This window comes from Miscanthus floridulus, chromosome 9, assembly GCF_019320115.1.
Source record: "Miscanthus floridulus cultivar M001 chromosome 9, ASM1932011v1, whole genome shotgun sequence".
Taxonomy (NCBI): domain Eukaryota; kingdom Viridiplantae; phylum Streptophyta; class Magnoliopsida; order Poales; family Poaceae; genus Miscanthus; species Miscanthus floridulus.
The window spans coordinates 104,600,486-104,626,028 of record NC_089588.1 but is presented as its reverse complement, the minus strand read 5'-3'; the positions used below and the strand labels follow the sequence as shown (position 1 = coordinate 104,626,028).

At 44.3% G+C, this 25,543-nt stretch overlaps 4 protein-coding genes across 4 annotated transcripts; 2 read left to right on the top strand and 2 right to left on the bottom strand.

Annotated features, from left to right (window-relative positions):
- Positions 1-4,101: 4,101 nt before the first annotated feature.
- On the top strand, positions 4,102-10,217 carry LOC136482526 (CRM-domain containing factor CFM3, chloroplastic/mitochondrial). The gene is made up of 9 exons (XM_066479731.1): positions 4,102-4,848; positions 5,871-6,354; positions 6,448-6,578; positions 7,253-7,600; positions 7,999-8,152; positions 8,674-8,966; positions 9,196-9,255; positions 9,362-9,451; positions 9,552-10,217. The coding sequence occupies exons 1-9, from the start codon at positions 4,117-4,119 to the stop codon at positions 9,939-9,941; spliced, it is 2,682 nt and encodes an 893-aa protein (XP_066335828.1). The 5' UTR covers positions 4,102-4,116; the 3' UTR covers positions 9,942-10,217.
- Positions 10,218-14,663: 4,446 nt separating this feature from the next.
- On the top strand, positions 14,664-18,429 carry LOC136482525 (probable galacturonosyltransferase 4). The gene is made up of 7 exons (XM_066479730.1): positions 14,664-14,940; positions 15,069-15,121; positions 15,274-15,318; positions 15,824-16,059; positions 16,167-16,524; positions 16,874-17,392; positions 17,516-18,429. The coding sequence occupies exons 1-7, from the start codon at positions 14,799-14,801 to the stop codon at positions 17,789-17,791; spliced, it is 1,629 nt and encodes a 542-aa protein (XP_066335827.1). The 5' UTR covers positions 14,664-14,798; the 3' UTR covers positions 17,792-18,429.
- A 1,847-nt stretch (positions 18,430-20,276) lies between these two features.
- Positions 20,277-21,292, bottom strand: LOC136482524 (barwin-like). Its single transcript, XM_066479729.1, has 3 exons — positions 21,173-21,292; positions 20,698-20,988; positions 20,277-20,601 (listed from the first exon to the last, which is right to left on the bottom strand). The coding sequence occupies exons 2-3, from the start codon at positions 20,971-20,973 to the stop codon at positions 20,434-20,436; spliced, it is 444 nt and encodes a 147-aa protein (XP_066335826.1). The 5' UTR covers positions 20,974-20,988; positions 21,173-21,292; the 3' UTR covers positions 20,277-20,433.
- A 2,205-nt stretch (positions 21,293-23,497) lies between these two features.
- On the bottom strand, positions 23,498-25,282 carry LOC136480481 (silicon efflux transporter LSI2-like). Its single transcript, XM_066478010.1, has 3 exons — positions 25,136-25,282; positions 24,240-25,032; positions 23,498-24,122 (listed from the first exon to the last, which is right to left on the bottom strand). The coding sequence occupies exons 1-3, from the start codon at positions 25,280-25,282 to the stop codon at positions 23,848-23,850; spliced, it is 1,215 nt and encodes a 404-aa protein (XP_066334107.1). The 3' UTR covers positions 23,498-23,847.
- Positions 25,283-25,543: the final 261 nt, after the last annotated feature.

The window sequence follows — 25,543 nt, the reverse complement described above, 5'->3', positions numbered from 1 at the left end:
GATTGGATTCTATAAAATATTGGCAATGATTTATCCATAGATGATGCATGAAGCATATTACTACTTGAAGTAACTATGGCATGAAAATGGGAGAAATTTCGGGTAAAGGCATAAGAATATGTGGGTAATATATATTAATAGGTATAGCCTTCCTACATCTATCTTTAAGTGCAAGTCCTAGCCACGTCCCTTCCCGCTGAGTTAACTTTCTCTACATTGCACTAATTGCAAGTAAGCTTGTAGCTTTGCATTTTGTTGTTATCTACTATGTTGTATTGAATACCGACATTCCACATTACACATGAATGTGTATAACTATGTTGTGCACTCTCGTCGGGCTACAACTATCTCCACTCTTGCATGAATATTAGCATAGCAGCTATAGTTGTAGCTAGTAGTTACCTTTGCACTCTTCCCTCATAATTAAATTGGCTAGCTAGCACGCTATGTCTATATAGTTCTCGTTGAACTAAGGAATAATTTGCTTTCTCAATGCATTGTATGCATAAGCAATAGATTGGTTGAGGGCCAAGCAGTCTAAGATCAGGGGGAGCGAGTTAATATGAAATTTGCTCAACGGAGATTAACCCAATTGATGGGATGAATAATTGTGGAATTAATATGTGGATAACACACTTATGATGATTTGGGATTTATGAAGAAAAGGTATTTGAGGAATTTTACATTAATGGCAATTAGAAAGTCTAAAAAAATTCCATGTGAGTTTGAATGATGCGTATTCTATATTTTTTAAGTATATGGTTTATTTTTTTATGTATGAGTACTTGGATCAATTATTTTGGCTAAACAATAAAGAAGCTATACAATGAAATAGTTTTCTAAACTATGATATGTATAAATCAGGGGAAGAACATCCCTGAGTTTGTAGGAATGCTGAACATTCTTAAGTGCACTTTATGTATTCTAGCTCGCTGCATTAATAAATAATAACCCCCGTATTTAAATATGTGCGTTAATATTTCCCACAAATCTCTATCATAGCATACATGAATGGGCCTTCACTTGTAGTTAGAGATACATGAATTTGAATTATTTTAAGCCTGTCATAGGGGATATCTTTTGAAGTATGCTATTAAAGATCTAATATTGGCATTAGAGGGAGAGAAAGCCTATGTTGAATGCTAAATATTATTTCCATAAAAGGAAAATGATCTTAAGCGAAAATATTCCTTAAAGTTTGAAGCAAGAATAGTATCACACACTAAATCAAACAATAGTTTGACTAATGCTCTTGTGAAGCATGAAGCGGAGCATATGCCAGATATTTTTGAAAATGAGAGGAGTAACTTGAAAATATAAACCAAAGTTGTGTTTACTAGTAGTAAACAAAATATTGTATACTATCAAGCTAAAATCTACAGGATGCCTATGAGTTCTAGTTTAGTGTATACTTGTTGAATTGAAATAAAATGAAACTTCTCCATTTTCATGAAGAAAACACCTCATGAAGAAGGTTAAGCACCTCATGAAGAGGATCATCATGAAGATGAAATTCAACACACTAAGCGCGCGCATCATAGTGTTGGGTACGCAGAACAATAAATTATCTCTTGTTTGAAAAATGATAAAGAGATAGAATAATCTCACATTGTGAGAGTGTTGGGAGAAAATATTAGTTGTCGACAATGCTACCTCTACAATTACAAATGTTTCTCTTTTGAGAACCCGGATCCGAAAAACAAAGTCCATGGCAAAGTCGCCTGTAGCGATTATATCGGGTCATGAAGAAAACAATTGAGGTTGAATCTCCTACTAAGAAGAAATAAATGTTCTGCTATATCTCCGGCAAATGAAATGAATGAATATGAAATATGCAGTTAATAAGTGGATTATGAACATTCATATAATTCCCGAAAAATATAAATCGCAACGTACAAAAATTAAATCTCATTCAAGTATTAAGAAGTCTAAGGTAAAATATATATTCCTGTATGAATATTGAAGTCTCAAGAAGAGCATGTCCTAAAACGAATAGAGTCATTGAATGACTTTGTAGTGAATAACATTATCATTGTGTATATCTCATAATAATCTCTTATGCAGTAGAGAATATATCTCGTGGAAGAGAAATGTATTTCACCGAAAATAAGAACATCCATGAAGGAACTAATCCATGAAGGATTTACTAGTCGATTCTTGAATAAACACCATTAATCCCTGAAGTGAATATAGACCCCAGTGAAAGAAAATGAGGAATCCTAAACACCATGAATGTGTCATATGAACACTCAGAAACTGCATATTGAAAGCTAGCAATGAAGTGGTGATATCCTCTAAATACCGTAGAAGGTATAAGAAAAATGGTGATTTTGACAATTGAATTATCCCCTAAATGCCAAATGCAAAACTAGATTTATTATTTAGTGGTACAATCAAAATCCTAAAGATTTGTAGAACATATCATTCGAAAAGCCACCGAGAAAGAATATAAGTATTCAAACTCTAGTATAAGTTTGATGCACTATATAGAAGATAATGAATATTGTAAATTATTTACCCCTATAATCCTCTGAAAGGTTTTATTATCCTACAGGATAAATTTTATTTGTTTGCACAACTAATAAGTGGTCATTTATGCATGAAACATATTGCTCTTGTTTACTCATATTATAATTCATAGAAGAATTGCAAGCCAATATTTTAAAAGATATAGTATTATGGTACTGCATACCATTATTAAGCACACATTTTATGAAAAATATGGTTTGAACAATGATGTTTAAAGGATGGCTTTCCGAGGGGAAGCAATTTAATTGAATCTACCTTGAAGGTAATTAAAACCACTAGAATTACAAAGATCAAGTAGATCATGTTGCTAAAACATTGAAGTTTATGCATAGATCATGAAGCTAAATATCTATTCATGAAGAATAGAATATCCTGAAGAATACATGACCAAGAAGGTTAAATGTTGTACTCTTTTTTTATATGTGAGTTTTACTTGAAGATTTCTCACGTAAGGTTTTTAATGAGACAACATGTGCAATAATACAATTAACGAATGCGATGTACTCTTTTCTCCAAGAACCATTTTTTCCCACTGGATTTTCGGATGGAGTTTTTAATGAGGCATGTGCATATCATGGTAATCGCACAAGGGGGTGTTGTAAAACATACGGACTCTATCCTAGAAGGAAAAGAGACAGAGGAATCATGATCCTAGTCCGTTTGTATGTGGGGTCTTACCAAAACTCTTAGGCCTTAGCAGGACTATATATATGCGAGAGTTCTATGTTGTAATCACTAATATTAAGAGGAATAAAGAATAGTCTCCCTATCTCTTGTGTCTTTGTATTCTACTTTCATCTACTATATTGATCACGAGAGACGGAGAGGGAAAAATTCTAACCGCTGGCAACATGTTTTATAACAAAAACAAATAACGTGGCTGTTTTGAATATAGAGTGGAGAATATAATTTAGAGAGGCCGTTGAAGTACTCTAGTTTTTTTTAAAGGTTTCTATTTTAGAGAATGACTAAATCATGAATTTTGTTATTTATTTTTTGGCAAATCTTTTGGAGATGCTCTTAGTTGGTCACGCCATGTCATTGGTTTACGTGAAAAATGTTTTCTGGCTGTGCTACAATGTCATATGTCTAAAAGTTACAGTCTATTTTAAATCATAAGTAAAATCATACGGGTGGGTATCGATGCTTTGTGATAACTTAATAGGAAACGTGTATATATAATAATTTCAGGAGGGCAATTGCGCACAGTCTGGGTTTGTGGGTTTGGCCCATGTTTTGTACGGGCCCATGGGGGAACCTGAGTACCTGGAATTGAAACTCACCACGAATGAATTTTTTCATCCAAATTTCTGTTCAGTCTTGGAACAAACCAACAAATTTTGCAGGAGAAAAAAAAACAAGCTTACATGTTCAGCAGTGTCGCGGAAGCAAACGCTCAAATTCAAAATCAGATATTGACAGCAGTCCGACGCAAATCAAAATTGAAGGCCCCGAGCCCTCGACTGTCGACCATCTCAGCCGTCTATCCGCGGTCGGACGGCCCAAACGCGCATCAAAATCGAACGGACAAAAATATCCCCAATCCCCTAAACCCCGCCCCCCACCAACCGTCATCCACCACCATCCATGGCCGCGGCGGCCATGGCGTCCTCCCCGGCGTGCCACCTCCGCCACCCGCCTCGCCTCCGTCTCCTCCTCCCGCTCTCCACCTCCGCCCCGTACCCGTGGCTCTCCGCCTGGTCGCACCCGCGCCAGCGCAGCCGCCTCCGCGCGCCGCCGCCCTCCGCGCTCGACCTCCGCCCGGAGCCCCCCACGTCGTCTGACTCCGACGACTCCGACGCCATCGGCACCAGCCGCGCCTCCGGTCGCTCCACCATGGCCCTCATCCTCAGCCGCCTCCGCCGCGCTGGCTACTCCCCCGCCGAGGACCCCCGCGCCGCCGCCTCCCCGCACCCGCACCACCCGCCGCGGGGGTCGGTCGAGGACGTGTTCCGCGCCGACGACGGCGTGCTCCCCAACGCGCGCGGCGGGTTCGACGCCGCCGACGAGGAGGAGCGCGCGCTCGGGGACGCTCGCTTCCCGTGGGAGCGCCCCATGCCGCCGCCGCCCGAGGCCGCGGCGCCTCGGGCCACGCGCTCGCCGGCGTGGATGGCGGAGCTGACGCTCCCCGCTGCGGAGCTCAGGCGGCTGCGGCACGCCGCCATTAGGATCAAGTCCAGGACCAAGGTCGGCGGGGCCGGGGTCACGCGTGAGATCGTGGAGAAGATTAAGGAGAAATGGAAGACGGAGGAGGTGGTCAGGGTCAAGGTCTCCGGCACGCCGGCGCTCAATATGCGCCTCTTCCACGAGATACTCGAGGTTCATTCTGATTCCGCCAGAATTGTACCCTTTTATCAACCTAGTTTAGTATTGGTTGATGTGTAGAAAACAACTTTGAGCTACAATATGCGTCTGTACCGATAGGTACTTGAAAGGATATGGCAACTTGTTCAACTTGCATAGCCATAGCTTGCATTGATACCTAAGCAGTCTATAATTACTGTGGTGTGGTTTTAGCATTTATTTGATACACAATAGGATTGTACACCTTTGCACACTAAGAAGGAGAAGAACATGTTAATGTGTCTTGGAAAAAAAAATCCAGAACTGATTTACTATTGTCTGTATAATTGGCAACAAATGCTAAGCACTGAACTAGAATCATGAGTCTACTCTACCTATCTATTTGTCTGAATTCCTCTATGCTATCTGTTACTCTGTTAGCCCCATCAGCCCAAGGCATAAACTGCTCCCTGTTGAAATATGTGTTTGTCACTATGCAGTTGTGCCCAATTTCTCCATTAGTTTCCCTGAGTTAGGTTGTAGAAGTGAAACACCACATAGCTCGTAACTCAGTTACTCTCAGCAAGGGACAGGATAACAATGAGTTGCATCTTGTCGGTGCTTGAAAACTCTATACGATTCATGTTTATGATGTTAATTATCAAGTTCTACCATTCCACTTATTATGGTTCTTTCCCACTGTAAAATTGACTTGAAAATGAGCATTACATTCTGTTGCTATAATTAAGTTTAGTTGAGAAAAGATACTAGCAAAATCGTATTGTGGATAATATCATGGAATGTTTGGATATAACTACTACAGTATGTTCAGTGTACAATTAGATCTTTGAAAAACACTGTGCTTTTCAAACCTTATGAAATGTTCGCAAAATATTCTATTGTGAATTGTGTTGTTCACAAAATAGTACTAATAAAAATCTAAGTTCAATATAGTGGCTTTGATTGATTCTCAACTCATCTCTCTTCAGATATTTGAAGTGGTTGTCATCTGACATACTTTCTTCCTTTTTTGTGTGTGTTTTAATGGTGGTGATTAGAGAAAAACAGGAGGATTAGTAATATGGAGATCAGGGACTTCTGTTTCTCTGTATAGGGGAGTAGATTATGATGAACCAGAATCCACGAAGGGGTCAAAAAAGAATTCACAGTCTCTTTCTATGAAGTCCCCAATTAAAGGGTCTCCTAATCCTTCCTTGCTACCAACTGAGAAAGTGAACAGTGTACAAGATAGCAATGGACCTTTAGTTTCTAATGCTGGGAAAGAGGAAATAGTTGTGCAAGCACCAGAAATCAAGTATGAAGATGAAATTGACAAACTATTGGATGAACTTGGCCCAAGATACACTGACTGGCCTGGATCTGACCCGTTGCCAGTAGATGCAGATTTACTTCCTGCAACCGTGCCAGGTTACAAGCCCCCTTTCAGAGTTTTGCCATTTGGTGTCCGGCCATCTCTTAGCCGAATGGACACTACCAATTTACGCCGTCTTGCCCGGGGACTGCCTCCTCACTTTGCTCTTGGTAACTTCTGTTATGCACTTATGCTTTAGTTAAACTATGAACTTGTCAATCCATTGTACTAATATTAATTTCACCCTTACTATTGGATGTTAGGACGAAGCAGACAACTGCAAGGCTTAGCTAATGCTATGGTAAAGTTGTGGGAGAAAAGTTCTATTGCTAAAGTTGCTTTGAAGAGAGGAGTACAGCTTACCACCAGTGAGAGGATGGCTGAAGATATTAAAGTAAGTAAAGAAAGTGTCTCTTGTTAGATTTGTACAATTTGGGAAGCATATGTAAATATGTGTATCCTAGTTAGAAATGTTAATTGATCATTAGCAACAGTTCATTGCAGATTCGAAGTCCTAGGTTTTCTTTTGCAACTGTCGTATTCATCCATTTTGTGCAGCTTGAAGTTTGTATTTTATTTCTTAGTATTCGAAATGAGCATTAATGCTACCTATGTACTTATTTGGGCTCTTGATCAATAAAAATGTTGGCTGATTTTGCATGAAAAATACGTTGTTTCTATGAAAGATTGAATCGGAAGGGCGGGCCTGGTGCAAGCGGTAGAGTCTTACCGCCTGTGACTGGAAGGTCCCGGGTTCAAGTCGCGGTCTCCTCGCATTGCACAGGCGAGGGTAAGGCTTGCCACTGACACCCTTCCCCAGACCCCGCACAGAGCAGGAGCTCTCTGCACTGGGTACGCCCTTTATGAAAGATTGAATCGATGAGAGTTGTGGTCCTCTGGAACATAGATTATGAACCAAAACATTAATGTTTATATTTGGCTCCCTGTTATAGATAACAATCTGCTACTGCTATTTTTCTTTTCACTTATCCATTTGTTCAAGTTTTTAGGTAGGTCTTGTAGTGAACTAATGATTCATAGCTAATTTTTTCTTTCAACAAACATCAGAAATTAACAGGTGGCGTGATGCTTTCAAGGAACAATGAATTTATAGTCTTCTACAGAGGGAAGGATTTCCTGTCCTCAGAACTTGCAGAGGTGCTGCTAGAGAGGGAAAGATTAGCAAAGTCACTTCAAGATGAAGAGGAAGCACGGCGAAAGGCAGCGTCTTATTTTTCTTCAAGTGCTGAGACATATGTACAGCCTACTGTAGCTGGTACTCTAGGAGAGACTCTGGAGGCTAACTCTAAATATGGAACTAAACTTGATGAGAATCATGAGGACAAAATGGCAAGAACTGTTGAAGCTGCAAGGCATGCTGACCTCGTAAGAAAGATAGAGTGGAAGCTCTCACTTGTAAGTGACCAAGTTTGAATAGTCTAAGTTCACTTCGTTAGATTCTATCTTATCTTCTGGAAACACTTTTTTTTTATCTGTGCCTCATGATGTCCAAAATATGTCAAGAACTTATATTCCCCCCCAAAATATGGCAGAGTGCAGATGCATAATTTTAGTATGACAAGTAGTTTATGGCGTTTTCTTTTCTCTTCTTGTTGGTGGCTCTTGTTGCATTTTAAATCCAGGCTACCCCGACTGGCTTGGGACTAAAAGGCTTTGTTGTTGTTGTTGTCATAAGTAATATAGGATCATGTTGCATCTAAGCTTGTGTGGCTAAACTCTTGTATGCATTGTATCATTGGAAGATGGAAGTTACATGATTTGAATCGAACCAATTTCACTTTATTTATGTACAGGCACAGAAAAAGATGGAGAAAGCTGAAAGGGTACTAGGAAAGGTTGAGACAGCCCTGAGGCCAACTGAAGATTCCAGACCTGAAACAATAACAGATGAAGAGAGGTTCATGTTTCGGAAACTTGGTCTAAGGATGAAGGCATTTCTGCTCCTCGGTAATTCCTTTGTCTTTTTTTGTGTTGGATTTTTGCACAGTTACTGGGAAACAGTCACCAGAGGACACATATGTCCTATTACATTTTTAGTCTGTTGCTACCTCAGATTGCCTGTCTCTTCAACCCTTCATTTTTTTATTCTTAGTTGCTGATGAGCAAAGATACTGAGTAGCATAGATGTTGCACGCATTGAAGTATGCATGTTTTATGAAGATGTAGGTCAAATGCAAAAAAGTTGTAGCACCTTATAAAATGTAGACTTCTCCATTCCTAAAATAGCAGTTAGAAACGAATGGAGGGAGTAATCTATATTACCATTCTCAGAGTCATTGGAATATTGGATTCTTCGATTAGAAACTATTTGTATTCCTTGCGGTTCCTTATTTTTTTGGAAGCATTACTACACCTCTTTATTTTAATAACCTGACCAGTTATATTACTGGCATGAGATCTAATGTCCTTAAATGATTCTTGTATCTTTCTTACTTGCTAACAATGTTAATTCTTCCGACCACTTGCAGGCAGAAGAGGAGTCTTTGACGGCACAATTGAGAACATGCACTTGCACTGGAAGTACAGGGAGCTGGTGAAGATATTAGTGAAAGCAAAGTCTTTTGCAGACGTGAAGAGGATAGCACTATCACTTGAGGCCGAGAGCGGCGGAATTCTAGTTTCAGTTGACAAAGTCTCCAAAGGCTACGCCATTGTTGTGTTCCGCGGGATGAACTATCGGCGCCCTTCTTCGCTCAGGCCTAGAAATCTCTTGTCAAAGCGGAAGGCTTTGGCCAGATCCATTGAGCTTCAGAGACATCAGGTATACTGTTTCGATTTTGTGGTGGTTTACTCAAAGTTCAGCTTACTGCTTACATATGTTGGGTGTTCCAAAACAAGGGAACAGATTATGCTTACAGCACCATATCCCGTGTTCTGTTTTAATCATGGCCATTTATCTGGCATACATTTTTCTAATGACAAACCTTCATTCGTCTTCATCCTTCTTTTCCCTTCACTTATACCGTTCTCGCAATTTAATTTTGTGACAGGCCCTGAGTCGTCATTTTGCAAAGCTAAACAGAAAGGTGGAGCAGCTTAAAGCAGAACTGGTGCGTATGGTAGCGAAACAATTTTCTCTCGAGTGAAACGTGATCATACCATACATATATAATAGGTACTTACATGCCACTATTGTATATATTGATTCTTTTTCAGGTCCAGATGGAAGACGTGAAGGACCAAGGAGACGAGGAGCTGTACGCCAAACTGGATGCCGCGTATTCGAGCGACGAGGAAGACATGGAGGTGAGTGCGATGGACTCTTACGGCCGCGTGCTCGATTGAGCTCATCTCTTGTCAGTACCCCGCTGAGATCCTGGTAAACGCTCACGAATTCGCCGTGTAGGATGAGGACGACGAGGCCTACCTCAAGCGCCTCGATAATGAGGTCGCCGGTGCTACCGCCGAGGATGGCAGCGAGTCCGTGGACGACGAGGCCGATTACCCTGACTCAGACGATGAAGTTGGTGATTACTCCGACGAAGATGACGACGATGGCGAGGACGACGAGGCTTTCGGCTATGACGACGATGATGAGGCGGCTACCGCCGCTGACTTTCGCGCTGGCGAAGTAGGTTTCAGTTCTTCTGACAGAGGAAACCACGGGTTAGACGAAGGTGCTGGCTCGTGTGGGGAATGGGATGGCAAATGTAACGAGGCAAGTGACAGTGGGCAGCACTCGCACACCGAGCAGCCACCTGAGCTGGCGAGCTCCCGTACTGGCAGTGCTAGCTAGACGGCTCTGTACAGCCGCACGGCTCAGCACGTAAATGAGTCCTAGTACAACCGTTCGTTTGATGTATCGCCGTCAGCCCGTCACGGGGTTCGTCAGGCTTCAATGGCTGGCACTGGCAGGCGCGTGTATACGGCTCGTATCCACGTGTTGGCTCTCGTTTGACGCTGCTTGGCGTTGCTGCCGCGCAGCGGATGCGGGTGGATGCTGCTGTGCTGGGCCGCATCGCAGAGCGCCTGACGCGGCGAACCCTGCGGCTGACGCCCTCGTATTGCGGACTTGCGGTCTCCGGGCCAAAGCGTCAAGCCAGGACTAGGAAGCACGGAAACGATGGATAAATGACAAATCCACCGTGTTCGCATATGGCTCGATTCTGGATCCTATGCTTGAAAGTGCAGAGGTATCCGTTCCATACGCAATCTTCCGGGTTTACGGCTGGATTAAAGCGATTCAAGTACTTACATTGTTCGGAATTGCTAGCGCCCGAACTCCGGACGGACGCCCGTGCTAGCAACCCATTTCCTGCGCCTACACCTGTTTTCCGTGCCCACGCAAGGCCCGCGCCACCCGGACCGCATGTGCCGCTCGCCCGACCAACACACACGGAGACCCCTTGCGCCTCCTCTTTCTACGCGCATGTAGTCGGGGACCGTCTGCACCCTCTCAGTGGTGCCCCAGCAGCTCCAACAGGCGGCTGCGCGCGGGTGATCTCATTGCAACATGTTCAACACTAGATCTACTTTTGCAACATCAAGATGAAACACTTGCAACATATGTCTGAAACACTTGCAAAAACACCTAAAAACACTTGAAAGATATTGCAAACACATGCAAGATCCACATCTACTTTTGCAACATACGTATAAAACGCATGAAACACTCGAAACATACACTTGCAACATGCATTTTATGCAATATCCCGATATACTTCTGCAACATTCAGATGAAACACTTGAAATATACGTTTGATACACCACTTGAAACATATACTTGCAACATGCTTATATACCATTGCAACATACGCAACATAACACTTGAAAACATACTTCTGGAACACCTGAAACAATTGAAACACGGCACCGCCGACGACCACGACCTACTTGGATAACTGCGGTAGCCAGCAAGCGGCGCTCGAATGCCGTGGAGAAGGAGGATGGCGGTAGTCAGGCGGCTGGGCGTGACGAAGAACGCCACGCGGGAGCAGTGGTCGTGGACCACGCCACATCGCGCGCGGAGAACTCGGCGGCGAGTGGTGAGTGGCGGTGGGGATATAGGAAGGAAGCGGGTGGGGCTCTAACGTGGTCGCGTTGCGGCAGCGCGGTCGCTGTGGATAACGCCGCGACAACGATTCAAGTGTGGGTTCGAGAATGGATGCGGGCGTAGCGATGATCCGAGAGGAAAGTGCGAGTGGAGATTTTTTTCGAGCAGATAGATGCGTGCGTGCAGATGGCAGTGTTGGGCCGTTCAGGCGGGCATAAGACCCACCAACGTAAAAGCGTCCAGACGAAACGGTCGTCCTGCCCAAAGCATTTCGGAGAAACATAGTAATACTGGCCCCGGGCTATCGATCCGTGCCAATAGAGGCTACAGAGTAAGCTTGTCAAAATCACAATCATATAAGATTCATTAAATATAAAAAAACATAAACACGTAGACTATTTACTAAAACCGCGTAGACTCAGGCTTCTTAGTACAGATCTTAAAAGGACGTAAAAGTATATTTTAACAACCATGAGGTCTGTTCGCTTAAACTTATCAGCTGGCTTATAGTATTTTTTCTCACAACAAAACAGTTCAGTCAGCTTATCAGTCAGCTTTAATACCAGCTGAACAGGTACAGGCAGAGTAAGTTTACTGGCAGAAAAAAAAACAATGAAGCACGTCGTAGCTGACCCAAAACTTTAACTTTATTTTCGCGTTTGATGTACTTTTTATATCAATAATTAATCATGGATTTTTTATTTGTTATAAATGTAAACGTGCCATAATAAAATGACAACCAAGCAAAAATAAAGTTGAGAGCGTTATAATATAATAGAGCTCTTGAAACCTACAAGAAGCCAACGAATCGGATTGTTAAATACCTATGAGCGTTTCCATTATCAGCTTTCCACGATGTAAGACCCTGTTTGATAGAGCCATAGCAAGAGTTATCCTTTTCTTCTTAAAAAACGAATTATGAGTTTTTTTGTTAGTATTATTTCTGTCTAAACTCATATTTGCCTCAATTCATAATTTAGTTCCACTCTAATCCGCTCTAAGCCTAAGTTATTACTCCCTCCTTCCAAAAAAATTGCAATTCTCGTACTTCGAGAAGTCAAATGATTTAAACTTTGACCAAAATTATGTATATAAAAGTTCTACTTCCTTCATCGCAAATTATAAAACGTTTTGTCATTTTTAGATTCATAGAAAGCCAAAACGTTTTATAATTTAGTACATAGGAGTAACATTTAGGGTACAAAATAAATACTGTTAAATTAATTATAGAATATATTTTCATGATAAATTTATTTAAAGACATAAATACTAATACTATTTACTATAAAGTAGGTCAAACTTGAACTAATTTGGCTGGCATGAATCGTATAATTATATTTTTTTTATGCATCGGAAAGAGTACACTATACACCTGACCTGTTTTAGGCCCCGTTTAGATCCAAAATTTTTTGGATTTTGGCTACTGTAGCGCTTTCGTTTGTATTTGGCAATTAGTGTCTAATCATGGACTAATTAGGTTCAAAAGTTTCGTCTCGCGATTTCTCATCCAACTGTGTAATTAGTTTTTTTTGTCTATATTTAGTACTCCATGCATGTGCCGCAAGATTCGATGTGACGGGTACTACACAAAATTTTTTGGAATCTAAACATGCCCTTAGCAAAATTTTGTGGAATGTTTGGCATCAACCGACCATGTCCTTATTTTGGACCCGGTTTTTAGGACTCAGGACACCTCGCTGGACACACGTGGCTTTGGTCAGGTCAGGTACGAACCAAAGCGAAAGCAGCATCACTGAGCACTGTAGTTTGTGCTAGAAGAAACGCAGGATAATCCACTGTCCGAATCCATAAGATGTGTACTTAATCAACCGGTTGAAGTTGAAGGCACAGAATATACGTACTTTACCTGACCCCGGATGTGATGCAAGCAAAGGACAAGAGACGAGCCATGAGCCCACTGAAACCAAGCGAAGTTGGCATGCACGTGACCATCCTCCTCACGTTCGTTTGGCCGTGGCTTGTCGTAAATGATCATAAATTTCTAGCTGGAACAACATTTTTCTCTCATACAAATCAACCAGCAGTACTTCTTTACGAGCCAGCAACGATACGAACCAGCCAACCGAACAGGCTACTTGAGTACGTGTTGACTACCGAGCCCGCTGGTGAGTAGAACTGTAGAAGCGCACATGCATGGCTTGTTGGATCGAGGCGACACTCAGTTTTGAGTGCAGCTGTGTCGATCATGTTTTCGTGCATGGCACTACGTTACATACACTCCATGTGGTCCTGGAGTCACGAAGAAGGAAGGGGCTCTCAAACGCTAGCCATGCAGCTCAAAGATCCAAAAGTTCAATCACACACACACCAAAAAAAATTCCATTTCAAAATTATGTTCTCGAGAAGTCTTAAGCTAATTTGCCTTGAAGGTTATGTTTAACCGAGCTATAGCTTTTATATTTTCTACAAAAAAATCAAACTTTATGGGTTAAAACAATGTAGTTTAAATCTCTGTATATTTCATCTAAAATACTCGATCACAACTTGCACATAACTCGAGCTAGCTTTACTAAAAACTAGGATCGGCCAACTTGCACGAACTATTCTTTTAGTATTAGCTCTGCTGGACAATGAGACAGCCTATGTTGAGGACTTGATGCGTGGACCCGTGGTACAAGACGTGTTTGCAATTTGGAAATTTCGAAACAAAAAACATTCCCCACTCTTTCAAATACTATTTTCATAATTTGAAAACTGAGTGTAGGAAGCCAGTGGACCCCACCCACAGTGCAGAAGAGGAAGGGATAATCGTGATTGCTCATACACAAGGAAACACATCTTAACACTTTTGAGATAACCACCGTGTTCGTTTAGGCTTGTCTGGTTTATAAGTCCAAGCTAAAAATACTATTGACTGATTTGGTATGAGAGAAAAATACTATTCGTTAGCTGATAAACTATAACTTATAAACTAAATACTAAATATGATCGAGCGAACAAGCTGAAAACGACCGCAAAAAGAAGGAAACTATAATAAGGCCTGATTTAGATTGGGGTTAGGAACCAGTATTTGGCACTGTAGCACTTTCGTTTGTATTTAACAATTATTGTCCAATCATGGCCTAACTAGGCTTAAAAGATTCGTCTCGTAATTTACAATCAAACTGTATAATTAGTTATTTTTTTATCTATATTTAATACTCCATATATATATCCAAGATTTAATATGATAAAAAAAGAGTAAAAAAACTTGCAATCTAAACGAGGCCTAAAGAAAAAAAAAATTGGATTTCCAGAAGCGTGTCCTGACAACCGCCCCTACGCACGAAAGACAAACGTCTCGCGCACCCGGATCGGAGCCCACGTATCCCCAGACCCCACCACCACTATGCCTCCCTGACACCGGGCCCACTCCTTCTCCGTCCCCACCCGTCAGTGACACGCACCACCGCCCCCATGACCCCCCCGTCCCCCCCCCCCCCGCCTGCTACGCTTTCTCACAGTTTCACGCAGTTCCCAGTAGCCGTAGGCGGGCGGCCGAATTCGAGAGCGGTTCCGGCGGCGTGGGCGGCGCTGTGCCCGAGATTGGAGAGCCGCGTGGCGTGGTGGGCGGCTGGCAACGTACTGGCGGCGCGCGCGATGTGGGCGGCCGGCGGCGGGAGGGAGTCCGCCGCGGCCGCTGTGCTGCGGGTGCTGCTGATCGCGACCGCCTGCGGCCTCGTCTTCGCGCTCCTCCACCTCCCGCTCCCCGACGGCCGCGCCCGCTCCGCCGGCCCCGGCGGTGAGTCCAGCGACCTGCCTCGCTCCTCCCGTCGCGCTAATTTGGTTGGGAGCGCCGGGTTCAGTGGTGCGCTTGGCGTGTGCTTAATTTGCCTTGCTGATACCGATGGGAACCTGCTTTGCGTGCAGGTGGGGAGCGCGGCGCTGGTGGGGGCGGTGGGGCCCGCCTGTCGGTGCACCAGGTGATAGTGGGACTGTTGCCCCAGACGACGATCCTGACCTGATTCTGGTCCTTTCCTTCTTCAGTTCTGTCGATTCCATCCTGGTTCGCTTCGCTTGTCTTGAATGTGAATTTGGTTTTTTTTTTTTTTTTTTTTTTTTTTTTTTTTTGCAGGGGCGGATTCGAGAGGCCAGAAGGCTGAGTGTCGTCACCGAAGAGGTAATTCGTGGCAACTGTGATGTTGTTTGTTGGGATTATCTATGAGCAGTGTACTATTGTATATAGTTTTTTGAAAAAAATATCTGGGAACAACTTTTTCCATTTCATCCTTGGAAGTAGTTGTTCCTGGGACCCGGTCACCTGGGTGTTAGTGTGGTAGAGAAGTGCCACTGCTGAATTGTACTAATAAAAAGTAGCGTTTGTGGTGCCAAATTGCTGAATTCTGTAGCCTGAATATGAAGCCGGACTACAGTAGACAGGGGAACCACTAATTATGTGTCAGGGAACAGTAATTCAACTAGGATTTTCTCCCCTGTTTTTTTTCTTGCTTATACTGTATAATATGTGGCTGAACCTTTTCCAGTCCACAATGAATATTACGAGGTTTTGGTCAATTTCCTCTGCAAAACGACTTGTCCTTTTCAATATGTTTCTGAGCAGGTGTACAATCCCTGTTTCAACTGAATGCGGTTAAAGATACTAATGTCAATGAGTCTTTCTGCAGATAGACGGGAAAACTGATGAAACTGCGGCGGAAGAAGATGAAAGGATATCTAAATCTCCCCCGGACACTAAAGAAAAGATATGGATGATGCAAGATCAGCTAATCATGGTGAAGGCATACTTGCATTTTGCTTCTCCCCAAGGTAGTGTACATTTAGTTCGAGAACTGAAATTGAGGATAAAAGAGATCGAAAGGGCAATAAGCCACTCAAGTGGAGGTGCCCATGTACCTGGGAGGTAAGTTTTGGTTACAATGATCATTAAAGTAGTTCTGTTAAACCATGCAAATGCTTCATGGAAGAAACAATTCTGTTACTGACATAAAAAAGAAAAACACCATGCAGTGCGTTGCAAAAAATGAAGGCGATGGAGATGACCCTTTCCAAGGCTCAGAGGACCTACCCACGTTGCTCTCATATGACATCAAAACTACGTGCAATGATGCATAACAGTGAAGAATTGGTCAGAGCACACCAAAGTGAATCTTCATTCCTCGAGCAGGTTGCTGTGAGGACATTACCCAAAGGCCATCACTGCCTAGCAATGCAACTTACCGCAGAATACTTTTCGTTAGATCCCATTAAACGCGAATTCCCTAAAAGAGACAGCATGCAGTTGGATGGTTATTATCATTATGCAATATTCTCAGACAATGTGCTTGCAAGTGCTGTGGTTGTCAACTCTACAATTGCTGCATCAAAGGTATGGTCTTAGATTCGTGAAGCAATATTACTTGGCTTTCTTTTTCTGTGAGCTGCTTGCTTACTCAATGCACTATATAATTAAAACAACAGTGGAACTTCAATGTGCAACTGCTGCTGTATGCTTTCTGCATGTCTGTACTTACCCTGCCTTTCATTTTCTATAATTTTGAGGGACTCATTGGATGGATACTTATCTTTGATTACCTTATTATTTATGTTATATGATGAGAATTTACATGCAAGGAGCATGGAAGGAAGGACTGCACTATGACTTCTTCAGTATGACTTGTTGATACTTTCATTCCATCCTGGAATATTCTTTTGATTCAGTCTATTTTATTTTACAGGATCCTGGAAGGATTATATTACATATTGTAACTGATGCATTGAACTATCCTGCAATGATGATGTGGTTTCTGACAAACCCACCAACTCCAGCAGCAATCCAAATCAAAAGCCTAGATGATTTGAAATGGTTGCCTGGTGATTTCAGTTCCATATTCAAGCTGAAGGGTGTTCGAGATCCAAGATACACTTCTGCACTTAACCACTTGCGTTTTTATTTGCCAGAAGTGTTCCCCTCTTTGAGCAAGGTTGTACTCTTGGACCATGATGTGGTAGTCCAGAATGACTTAACTGGATTATGGTATCTAGATATGAAGGGTAAAGTAATTGGTGCTGTTGAGACGTGCACTTCAAGTGAAGGTTTCCATCGATTGGATAGCCTTGTGGACTTTTCTAATCCAAACATCTTCAACAAACTTGACCCAAAGGCTTGTGCATTTGCATTTGGGATGAACATATTTGACCTGAATGAATGGCGCAAACAGGATTTGACTACAACTTATCATAAATGGTTTCAACTGGTGTGTGTTAATGATATCTTATTAATTAATTTTGAGGGAGCACTGCTTTTATGTGAAGTATTTCTACGTTTACTTGTTGTTTATGACACCCTGTTTCGCTTTGGCTTCCAATTTATTTTTCAGGGCAAAATTCAGAAGTTATGGAAGGCAGGAAGCTTGCCACTGGGTCAGATCATCTTCTACAACAGAACACTGCCTCTGGACCGCCGATGGCATGTTCTAGGGCTTGGCCATGACTTCAGCAGAGGAAGAGATGAACTTGAGAGTGCCTCTGTCATCCACTACAGTGGGAAACTCAAACCCTGGCTAGAGATTTCTATCCCGAAGTACAGAGATTACTGGAACAGGTACCTTAACTATGATAAGCCACATTTGCAGCAGTGCAACATTCACGGATAGAGGCGATGGGGGTGAGGTGATTCGCAGGGTAGAACATGGATACACAGCTTTGGTGTAGAACTTATTAGGAGACCTAGTTGATCTCTCTCTTTTTTAAAAAAAAGTTCTGTTGCTAGACGCCCTATTATGTACTTAGGGCTATGCAGTTTTTTTTTTGCTAGCAGTCACAATCAGTACAAAAACAAAATCGAATAGAAGAGCTACAGTTTCACTAGTGATACTGAAGTTTCGACAAAAGTCAAACCACTAGCTACCATTATCAATAGCAGATTATTCGTGCCCAAGTTTTTTTTAAGCACAGTGAAAGTTACCATATAGGCACGTCGTCTACCACTCTTCTGAAAGAATAATTAGTGTTGCCTCGTACATGGGGAAGAAGAGTGCAGATTCCACGGGGCTCAGTTTGCATCAAGATGTATATTTTCGCAAATAATATTGTATTCTCTTACAAAGAAGAGATTACTATTGTCATTTAGAAAAGTATATGCCGTAGCGCTGGCATTGCCATAGCTTGTTTTATTTTCCTTTTTATCAGATATTTGTAATGTAAACTATGGGTCTCCAGTGTGGACATCTCAACAGAGTGAAAAGTCTGAAAATATGACCTGTAGCTACAGTTACATCTTCTATAATTCATTTATATTTGAATATTGATATGGCCATGGTAAGAATTAATTATACAGGGTTCAGAGAACTGGTCAAAATTGTACAGGATATAGTAAACTCCTTTTGGAATGGACGGCTGAAATGGCCACACCATCACAGTCTGTTGTTTGTACATCTCTTGCCCTGTATCGTACATGCTATAACAATCTAAGAATTCAAACTTCCACAAAAGAACTTCAAGCACGCAGTTCGTTCAGGTTATCCGATCGAGACGTGCCACCACACAGCACGGCCTTATTTAGTCGATCAATCATCAGGGACGCATTGTTTGAAATTCTGGAAGAGTACAAACTTTGGCGTATTCGTACGTCGCTGTGAGTTGCGCTGAAGTTCCCAGTTTGAGAAGAACAGAAACCGTTTTGGTTTGCTGTTTGCAGGCACACACATCCAGGGGGAGAACGCTGACAGGCGACAGGGACGCCTGGTGGCGACGTATGTGTGTGACGACGAGGTGATGATAAGGATGGCTACGTAGCTGGGAAATGGTCTCCAGAAGCTTACGTTCCGTTCGCTTTGGCTTATAAGCTGTACTTTTTCAGACAACGAATAATATTTTTTTCTCATAATAAATCAGCCAATAGTTCTTTCTGTTTTTTTTAACTCTTAATTTCTGTGAATTTTCGTTGCCACGATTGGCATTCCCACCGAAAAATTGAATTGAACTGGATGTAGAAGTGAAGAAGAGCTTGGTTTGGCATGTTTGGAAGTGAAAAATATTGAAGGAGTAACATATATGGACCGAACTTGTCGGGTCGTTGTTGGCTGCTGAGAGATGAAATAGGATCGTAATAGGGGTTGGGCTGGGCTCCGAGGTGGTCTGGGCCGGGCATAAAAACATGGTGGTCTGGCCGGCCTGCCGACCAGGTTAAGATCCGTAGTACATTTCAAAAAAAAAAAAAAAGATCCGTGGTAAGGACTTGTTCTGTGTTTTCAATGTGCAGGCATAAAACCCGATTCTCGAACTCACAAAGCGTTACCCCAGGCCCACGCCTGAGTTCAGTTCATTTGTACGAACATTTGAATTCCGCCTCAATAGAAGGAATATAGTCGGTCAAAAATACAGGACAAAGAGACTTCTTGTGGAATGGGCAGCCGAGACGGCCACACATTTCGTCTTTGTGGGGTTTGTCTCTTTGACTTGGGATGCTAGAATCCAGTTATGTCCATATTCTTCTAATCCAACTCTTCCAAGCCGGCATGACTTTCCATGGTAGAATTCAGTACGTGAGACCACACAACTCTCGATCGTTCGAGTTATCCGATCGGGATATGCCGGCCTAGCACTCAGCCATCACGTCACGGGCGCAGTGCCTGAAACTCTGAAAGAGGACAGATGGACACATATATCGTATAAGTACGCTAGTAGGTCTTGAGTTACGGCATTTCATTAAGTTGCAGGCAAGGGGGGAGGCAGCGCGCGACCCCGCCCGTGGCCGCCTCCCACCACTGCCTGCGGTTGCGAGCGACACACTGCACCGCCTGCCTTCCGCCCCCGCCTATCAACCCTGCCTTTCGCTAATCCGTCGTCTCTGTCAAACGACCGCCGACGAGCCTCCCCCGCCCCCTGATCTACCCAAATCGCCGCCTCCACCACCACAATCGGCGACGCTTTGCCTACTTGCCGCCCTACCCACCCACCGTCGGGCCAACCTGCCGCCGAGGATCTAGAGCCGGGGAAGACTTGCAAACCCGCGACGGTCGAGCGTTAGAGTTTGCGCAAGCAAAGAGTTAAACTCAATCGATCGTATACTTCTCCATTAATAAATAATTAATAATTATATAGAAGTGAATAACATCCAAGGTTTGGAATTCTTGAAAGTAATATATAATAAGTAGTCCACTTTATTATATTCCAATGATCCGGGCTTGCTTGCACAGTTGCAGGCAGCTACTCCTCCATCCGTTTTATTCATCGATCACGCCATGCATCATGCATGGCTTATTATTATATTACAGAGAGTAATGAAGTGAAGTGATCAGCAGGCGACGAACTGGTAGTTGACGTTGAGGTGTCCCATCTGGTATCCCTGCCCGTCGGTGTCGATCTTCTTGAACACCGTCTCGTAGTCCAGGTCCAGGCCGCCGTTGCTGCACTGGTCCACGATCCTCGCCACGATGGACGCGCCCGTCGCACGGTTCGTCACCTGCCACCCAGCCAAGAACAGCAGAATCATCCTCTGATCTCAACAACCAGCTAGCAGAAAGGAAGAAGAAGGTGCATGTAGAAGCGACACACATACCCGGATGCACTTGCCGCAGGCGGCCTGGCCCTTTTGCCCGGCGGGCCCGCAGAAGGCAGTCCAGCCGTACTTCTGGCGCCACGACAGCGGCTTGTCGGCGTCCCACGTGGAGCAGTAGGCGCTGACGGCGTTGAGGTTCCAGTTGTTCTGCTGCGGGTTGTAGTAGTGGTACGTCGCCCGCACGTTGGACGCCTGCTGCGCCGCCGCCATACCCGCCACCGCGCACAGGACGGCGCCCACCACCAGCGCCGCCCGTCCTCCGGAGATCGCCGCCATCGTTGCCCTCTTTGCCTGCATGCATGGTGGTGGAGAGATATACGAATCAGCAATTCAGCAAGTGGGAATTCGGATCGATATCTTATTGGCAGCAAGAGCAAGCTTTTCTTTCTTTTTTTCATTTTTTTTGCGCATAAAGAGCAAGCTTTTCTCATGCACGTATAATAACGCGAGCGTGAGAGTAGCGATTTCCTTATACCTAATAGAGTCCTTTGCCTAGTGGCTAATCTCAAACTAGCTGACGACGCAGAACCAAGTGACGAATATGAGGTTTGTTCGTTGTACCTCGATGGAGATCACAAGCTTGCATTATATAGAGGAGAGGTCTCTCTGGGTGCGCCGGACAATGTGGAATTTTCTTCATTCAAGGACAGAAGAAAGATGGTGTGCATGCTCCGTACGGAAGTCGGAAGGTAGGGTCATAACCGCCATTTCGCCATCTTGCTGTGCGCAAGTATGGTTTCCCACCCTAAAAATAAGTACGATGATAGACGAACAAGTTAGGGGACACGCATCATGCACTTCATCTATCATCTACGTATGTAGCCCTGTTCGCTTACGTTGAAATTTGGTTTACGCTGATACTTATGCTGAAATATTGTGAGAGAAAAATATTGTTTCATGACTAATTGCTAACTGCTGACACGAATTCTAGAACATATCGATCGTACCTTTAGAAACTAAACGGACGGATGTACTACTTCAGTAGTACTTTTCGGCGTACGAATAATGTTTTTCTCTCACAGTATTTCAGCATAAACATCAGTATAAGTCAAATTTCAGCGAAACGAGCTTGAGAGTTTTCATGTGAAATGTGCGTGTGAGTGTGTGACCAGCGGTTCGCCAACCCATTAACGGTGTTGGCGAAACCAGTCCCACCCGTACGTCCTAGTAGCTTAGGGCGTGCCCAATGTCAATCCAAATAGCTAGCGAGGAGCATATTATTATATTCTAGATTGATGAAAGAGGACGATGAATACAAAAACGCTAGCGATGTGTCACTGCTGTCTCGTTCTTCTAGATTAATGGTCCGTTTGGTAGGTATCCCGGGACAGCTCCCAGAGCTATTTTTTAGCTCCTTCAACCAAACGCTCTTGAACCAAAGTGCCCCGACCATGAATCTCCGGAAATTGCGGTGAGGGAAGCAATTTGGAGCAGACGGAGCGAAAAATACTAGCGGGCACGCTCCCAGGCGGGGCGGCGGCGGGATGGGCTTGCGGCATCCAGAGGTTGAAGACGCTCGAGTCCCTCGCGTGTGGATGAGCGGTTGTAAACCATGAGCGATAGGATAAGGTAGGAAAAAAAAGAAAACAAAGAATACAAAAGAAAAAAATAAGGGCATTATGGAGATTTTACCCTTTCTAGCTCTCTGGCTGTTTTGCCAAACGGTCCACAAAAACGGATGCAGCTCTCCAATTAAATCCGCTCCATGGGTGAAGCTACAACTAAAACTATTCTTTTTTACAGGAGTCGGAGCTCTATCAGAGGCCCTAGTAAAGGGTGTTTGGTTGCCCCTCCTAAATTTTAGTCGCTGTCATATTTGGACATATGCATAGAGTATTAAATATAGACTAATTATGAAACTAATTACATAGTTTGCGACTAATTTGTGAGATGAATCTTTTGAGCCTAATTAGTCCATGATTTGACAATGTTTTACTACAGTAAATATGTGCTAATGATGGATTAATTAGACTTAAAAAATTCGTCTTGTTGAGTACTGACGGATTATGTAATTTATTTTTTTATTAGTATCCGAACACTTCATACAACATTCTCCCGATACACCTCCTAAATTTTAGTAGCCAAATCCGCGGACTCTTCCGTGTACTGGAGTTTTTTCTTTCTTTTTTATCTTTTTTTTAACAACTTTCTTTTTTATCTTGTCTTTCCTCTTTTGAGCTGGCGATTTCATAAGTGTCTTTTACTTGTATGCCATTAAAAAAGATGGTCTAATCGTCTATGTCCCTAAAAAATTCGATCTATCGTCAGTGTCCAAGCTCGAAAAACTTTTCTCTCTCACGCCATTCTGTCACTAACGGTGTGAAATATGGGTGGCAAAGGACTTGAATGCCCCTGGAACTTTTGTTTCTCATGTGCCACTGCCTGCTGGGCGGCACCGTACTGGAACTTTTTAAGGTGTTGCATTTAATTTGCAGATACTTGTGTAGTTGATCTATGTCGTAATTAAGATGAGTGACTTGAGAATTTGATTTATTTTCAGAGCATGACTAATGGTAGTCCGATGATTGCCCCCTTTTTTAAACAAAGGGCAGTGAGATACCGAGAAAGAGATGCGATAATATACGAAGGACCTAGTTCCAAGTTTCTAGGTTTCTTGCTCCAACTGCCCCTTAAAAAAAACTGCCTCCTCCATCCAACACTTTTCTACCGATGCCACCGAGTGTAGCTAGTATTGTTTGTAAATACAATAATGTAACGACAAGTACACTGAATGCACGCACAGATGCACTTGCTACTCCTCTCGCTCCAAAATCACAATATATAGTCCGACTGATGACGAGCAAATAAAGCTAAAAGTGAATTCTAGCTTTAATTTAAAGAGCCATAATTAATAATATATAATACACACCACGTACATATACGGAACTGAAGGGGCACTGTACGTTGTACGTACGTACAATTATACTCTGTCGTAATATAAGTATACACCACACGATGAGCCGGCGTTACGTTGATGCCTGCATGCATGCGCATGCATCGCGTGGCTACCTGCTAGCTGCAGATCAAGATAGAGTGATGATAGACGACGACGATACGGTGGCCGGCGACCGACGGCCGGCCGGCCGGAGTGATCGATGATGATACCGATGAGAGTACGACGACGACGACGACGTGAGCGATCGAGGTTGGTCAGATGTTGATCTTTCCGATGAGGGGTATGCCGATGGCGGTGACGATGAGGGTGGAGGGCACGCCGAAGACGATGTGTTGCCAGAAGGTGAGGTCGTAGGCGTTGCGCGTCGCCCGCCGAGCCTGCTCGCACACGATCAGGTTCGCCGCCGACCCCAGCAGTGACAGGTTGCCCGCCACCGTGCTCACCCACGCCAGTAGCAGCCACGACCGAACCACCGCCGCCGGCGAGATCAGCGCCGCCGCCGAGGTCACCTCGCCGCCCATCAGAAGCACTGCATGCACGCAGTACGGACCAACCAATTAATAATTAATTAGCACAGGTGCTGAGGAACATGCATGCCAACCAATTAACATAGCACGCATGCAGCTACGTATAAATACGTACGTACCTGTTGGGACGTTGGATGCTAGGTTGGAGAGCAGGAGGATGATGATGGACAGCACGGAGATGCCGCCGACGCTGTTGACCTTGGAGTAGGGCGCCATGAAGTTCCAGATGGCCACCGGCAGCCCCGTCTTGTTAAATCCGCTCACCGTGATGAACATCCCCGAGAAGAAGACGAGCAGCGAGTAGGACACCGTGTTGAGGCATGGCTCGGAGTCGCGGAAGTCGACGACCACCAGGGCGATGGCCGTGGTGATGGCCGTCCACGACATGTTGAGCCCCACCATGTAGGCGATCACCATGCCCACCGTCACGATGTACGCGAAGCTCTTGAGGAACAGCTTCCGCCGCTCCTCCGTGCACTGCATGAACCACGGGTGCTTCGTGGAGATGTTCTCCGTCATCAGCGGCGACATGTACCCGCTGCCGCCGTTGGTGCTGCCCAGCTGCAGCTTGGGGCTCCGCTCGACGCCGGCATGGGCCCCGGTACCCTCCTCGACGGCCTCCATCCGCTTGCCGTCAACGTCGATGGGGCTGCTGCTCCCATCCAGGTCCTTCCAATACATGCACAGCAGCATCACCATGTTGACGGCCATGCCGGCGAGCATGGCGGGCAGGATGCCGAGGAGGAACTTGGGGAACGGGATCTTGCTGTTGAACGCGATCACCAGGTTCTGCAGGTTGCCGATGGGCGTCGCGCTGGAGCCGATGTTGGCGCTGGACGCCAGCGCCAGCAGGAAGGGCTTGGCGGGGAGGTTGCGCTCGGCGGCAAGCTCCAGCACGAAGTCAGCGGCGAGCTCGAGGGAACAGGCGGCACATCAGGGATATCTGGTTGTTGTCGAGCTCGAGGTCGGTGAGGTTGGTGCAGCGCGCGAGCTCGGCCGGGATCGGGCCGGACACCTTGTTCACGCTGAGCTGAAGCTCCTGCAGCGACGTCAGGTTCCCGAGCGACGCCGGGATGTGGCCGGTGAGGCCGTTGATGGATAGGTCCAGGACGGTGCCGCCCAGCAGGCAGTGGCACATGAGAAACAAAAGTTCCAGGGGCATTCAAGTCCTTTGCCACCCACATTTCACACCGTTAGTGACAGAATGGCGTAAGAGAGAAAAGTTTTTTGAGCTTGGACACTGACGATAGATCGAACTTTTTAGGGACATAGACGATTAGACCATCTTTTTTAATGGCATACAAGTAAAAGACTCATTTCATAAAGGGCGTTGGGGGGCGCCCTTACCCATGTGGTGGGTGGCCGCGCTGTTGGAACGCTGACCTAGCTAGCTAGCAATGCGCGCGGCGGCTCGGTGGATCTC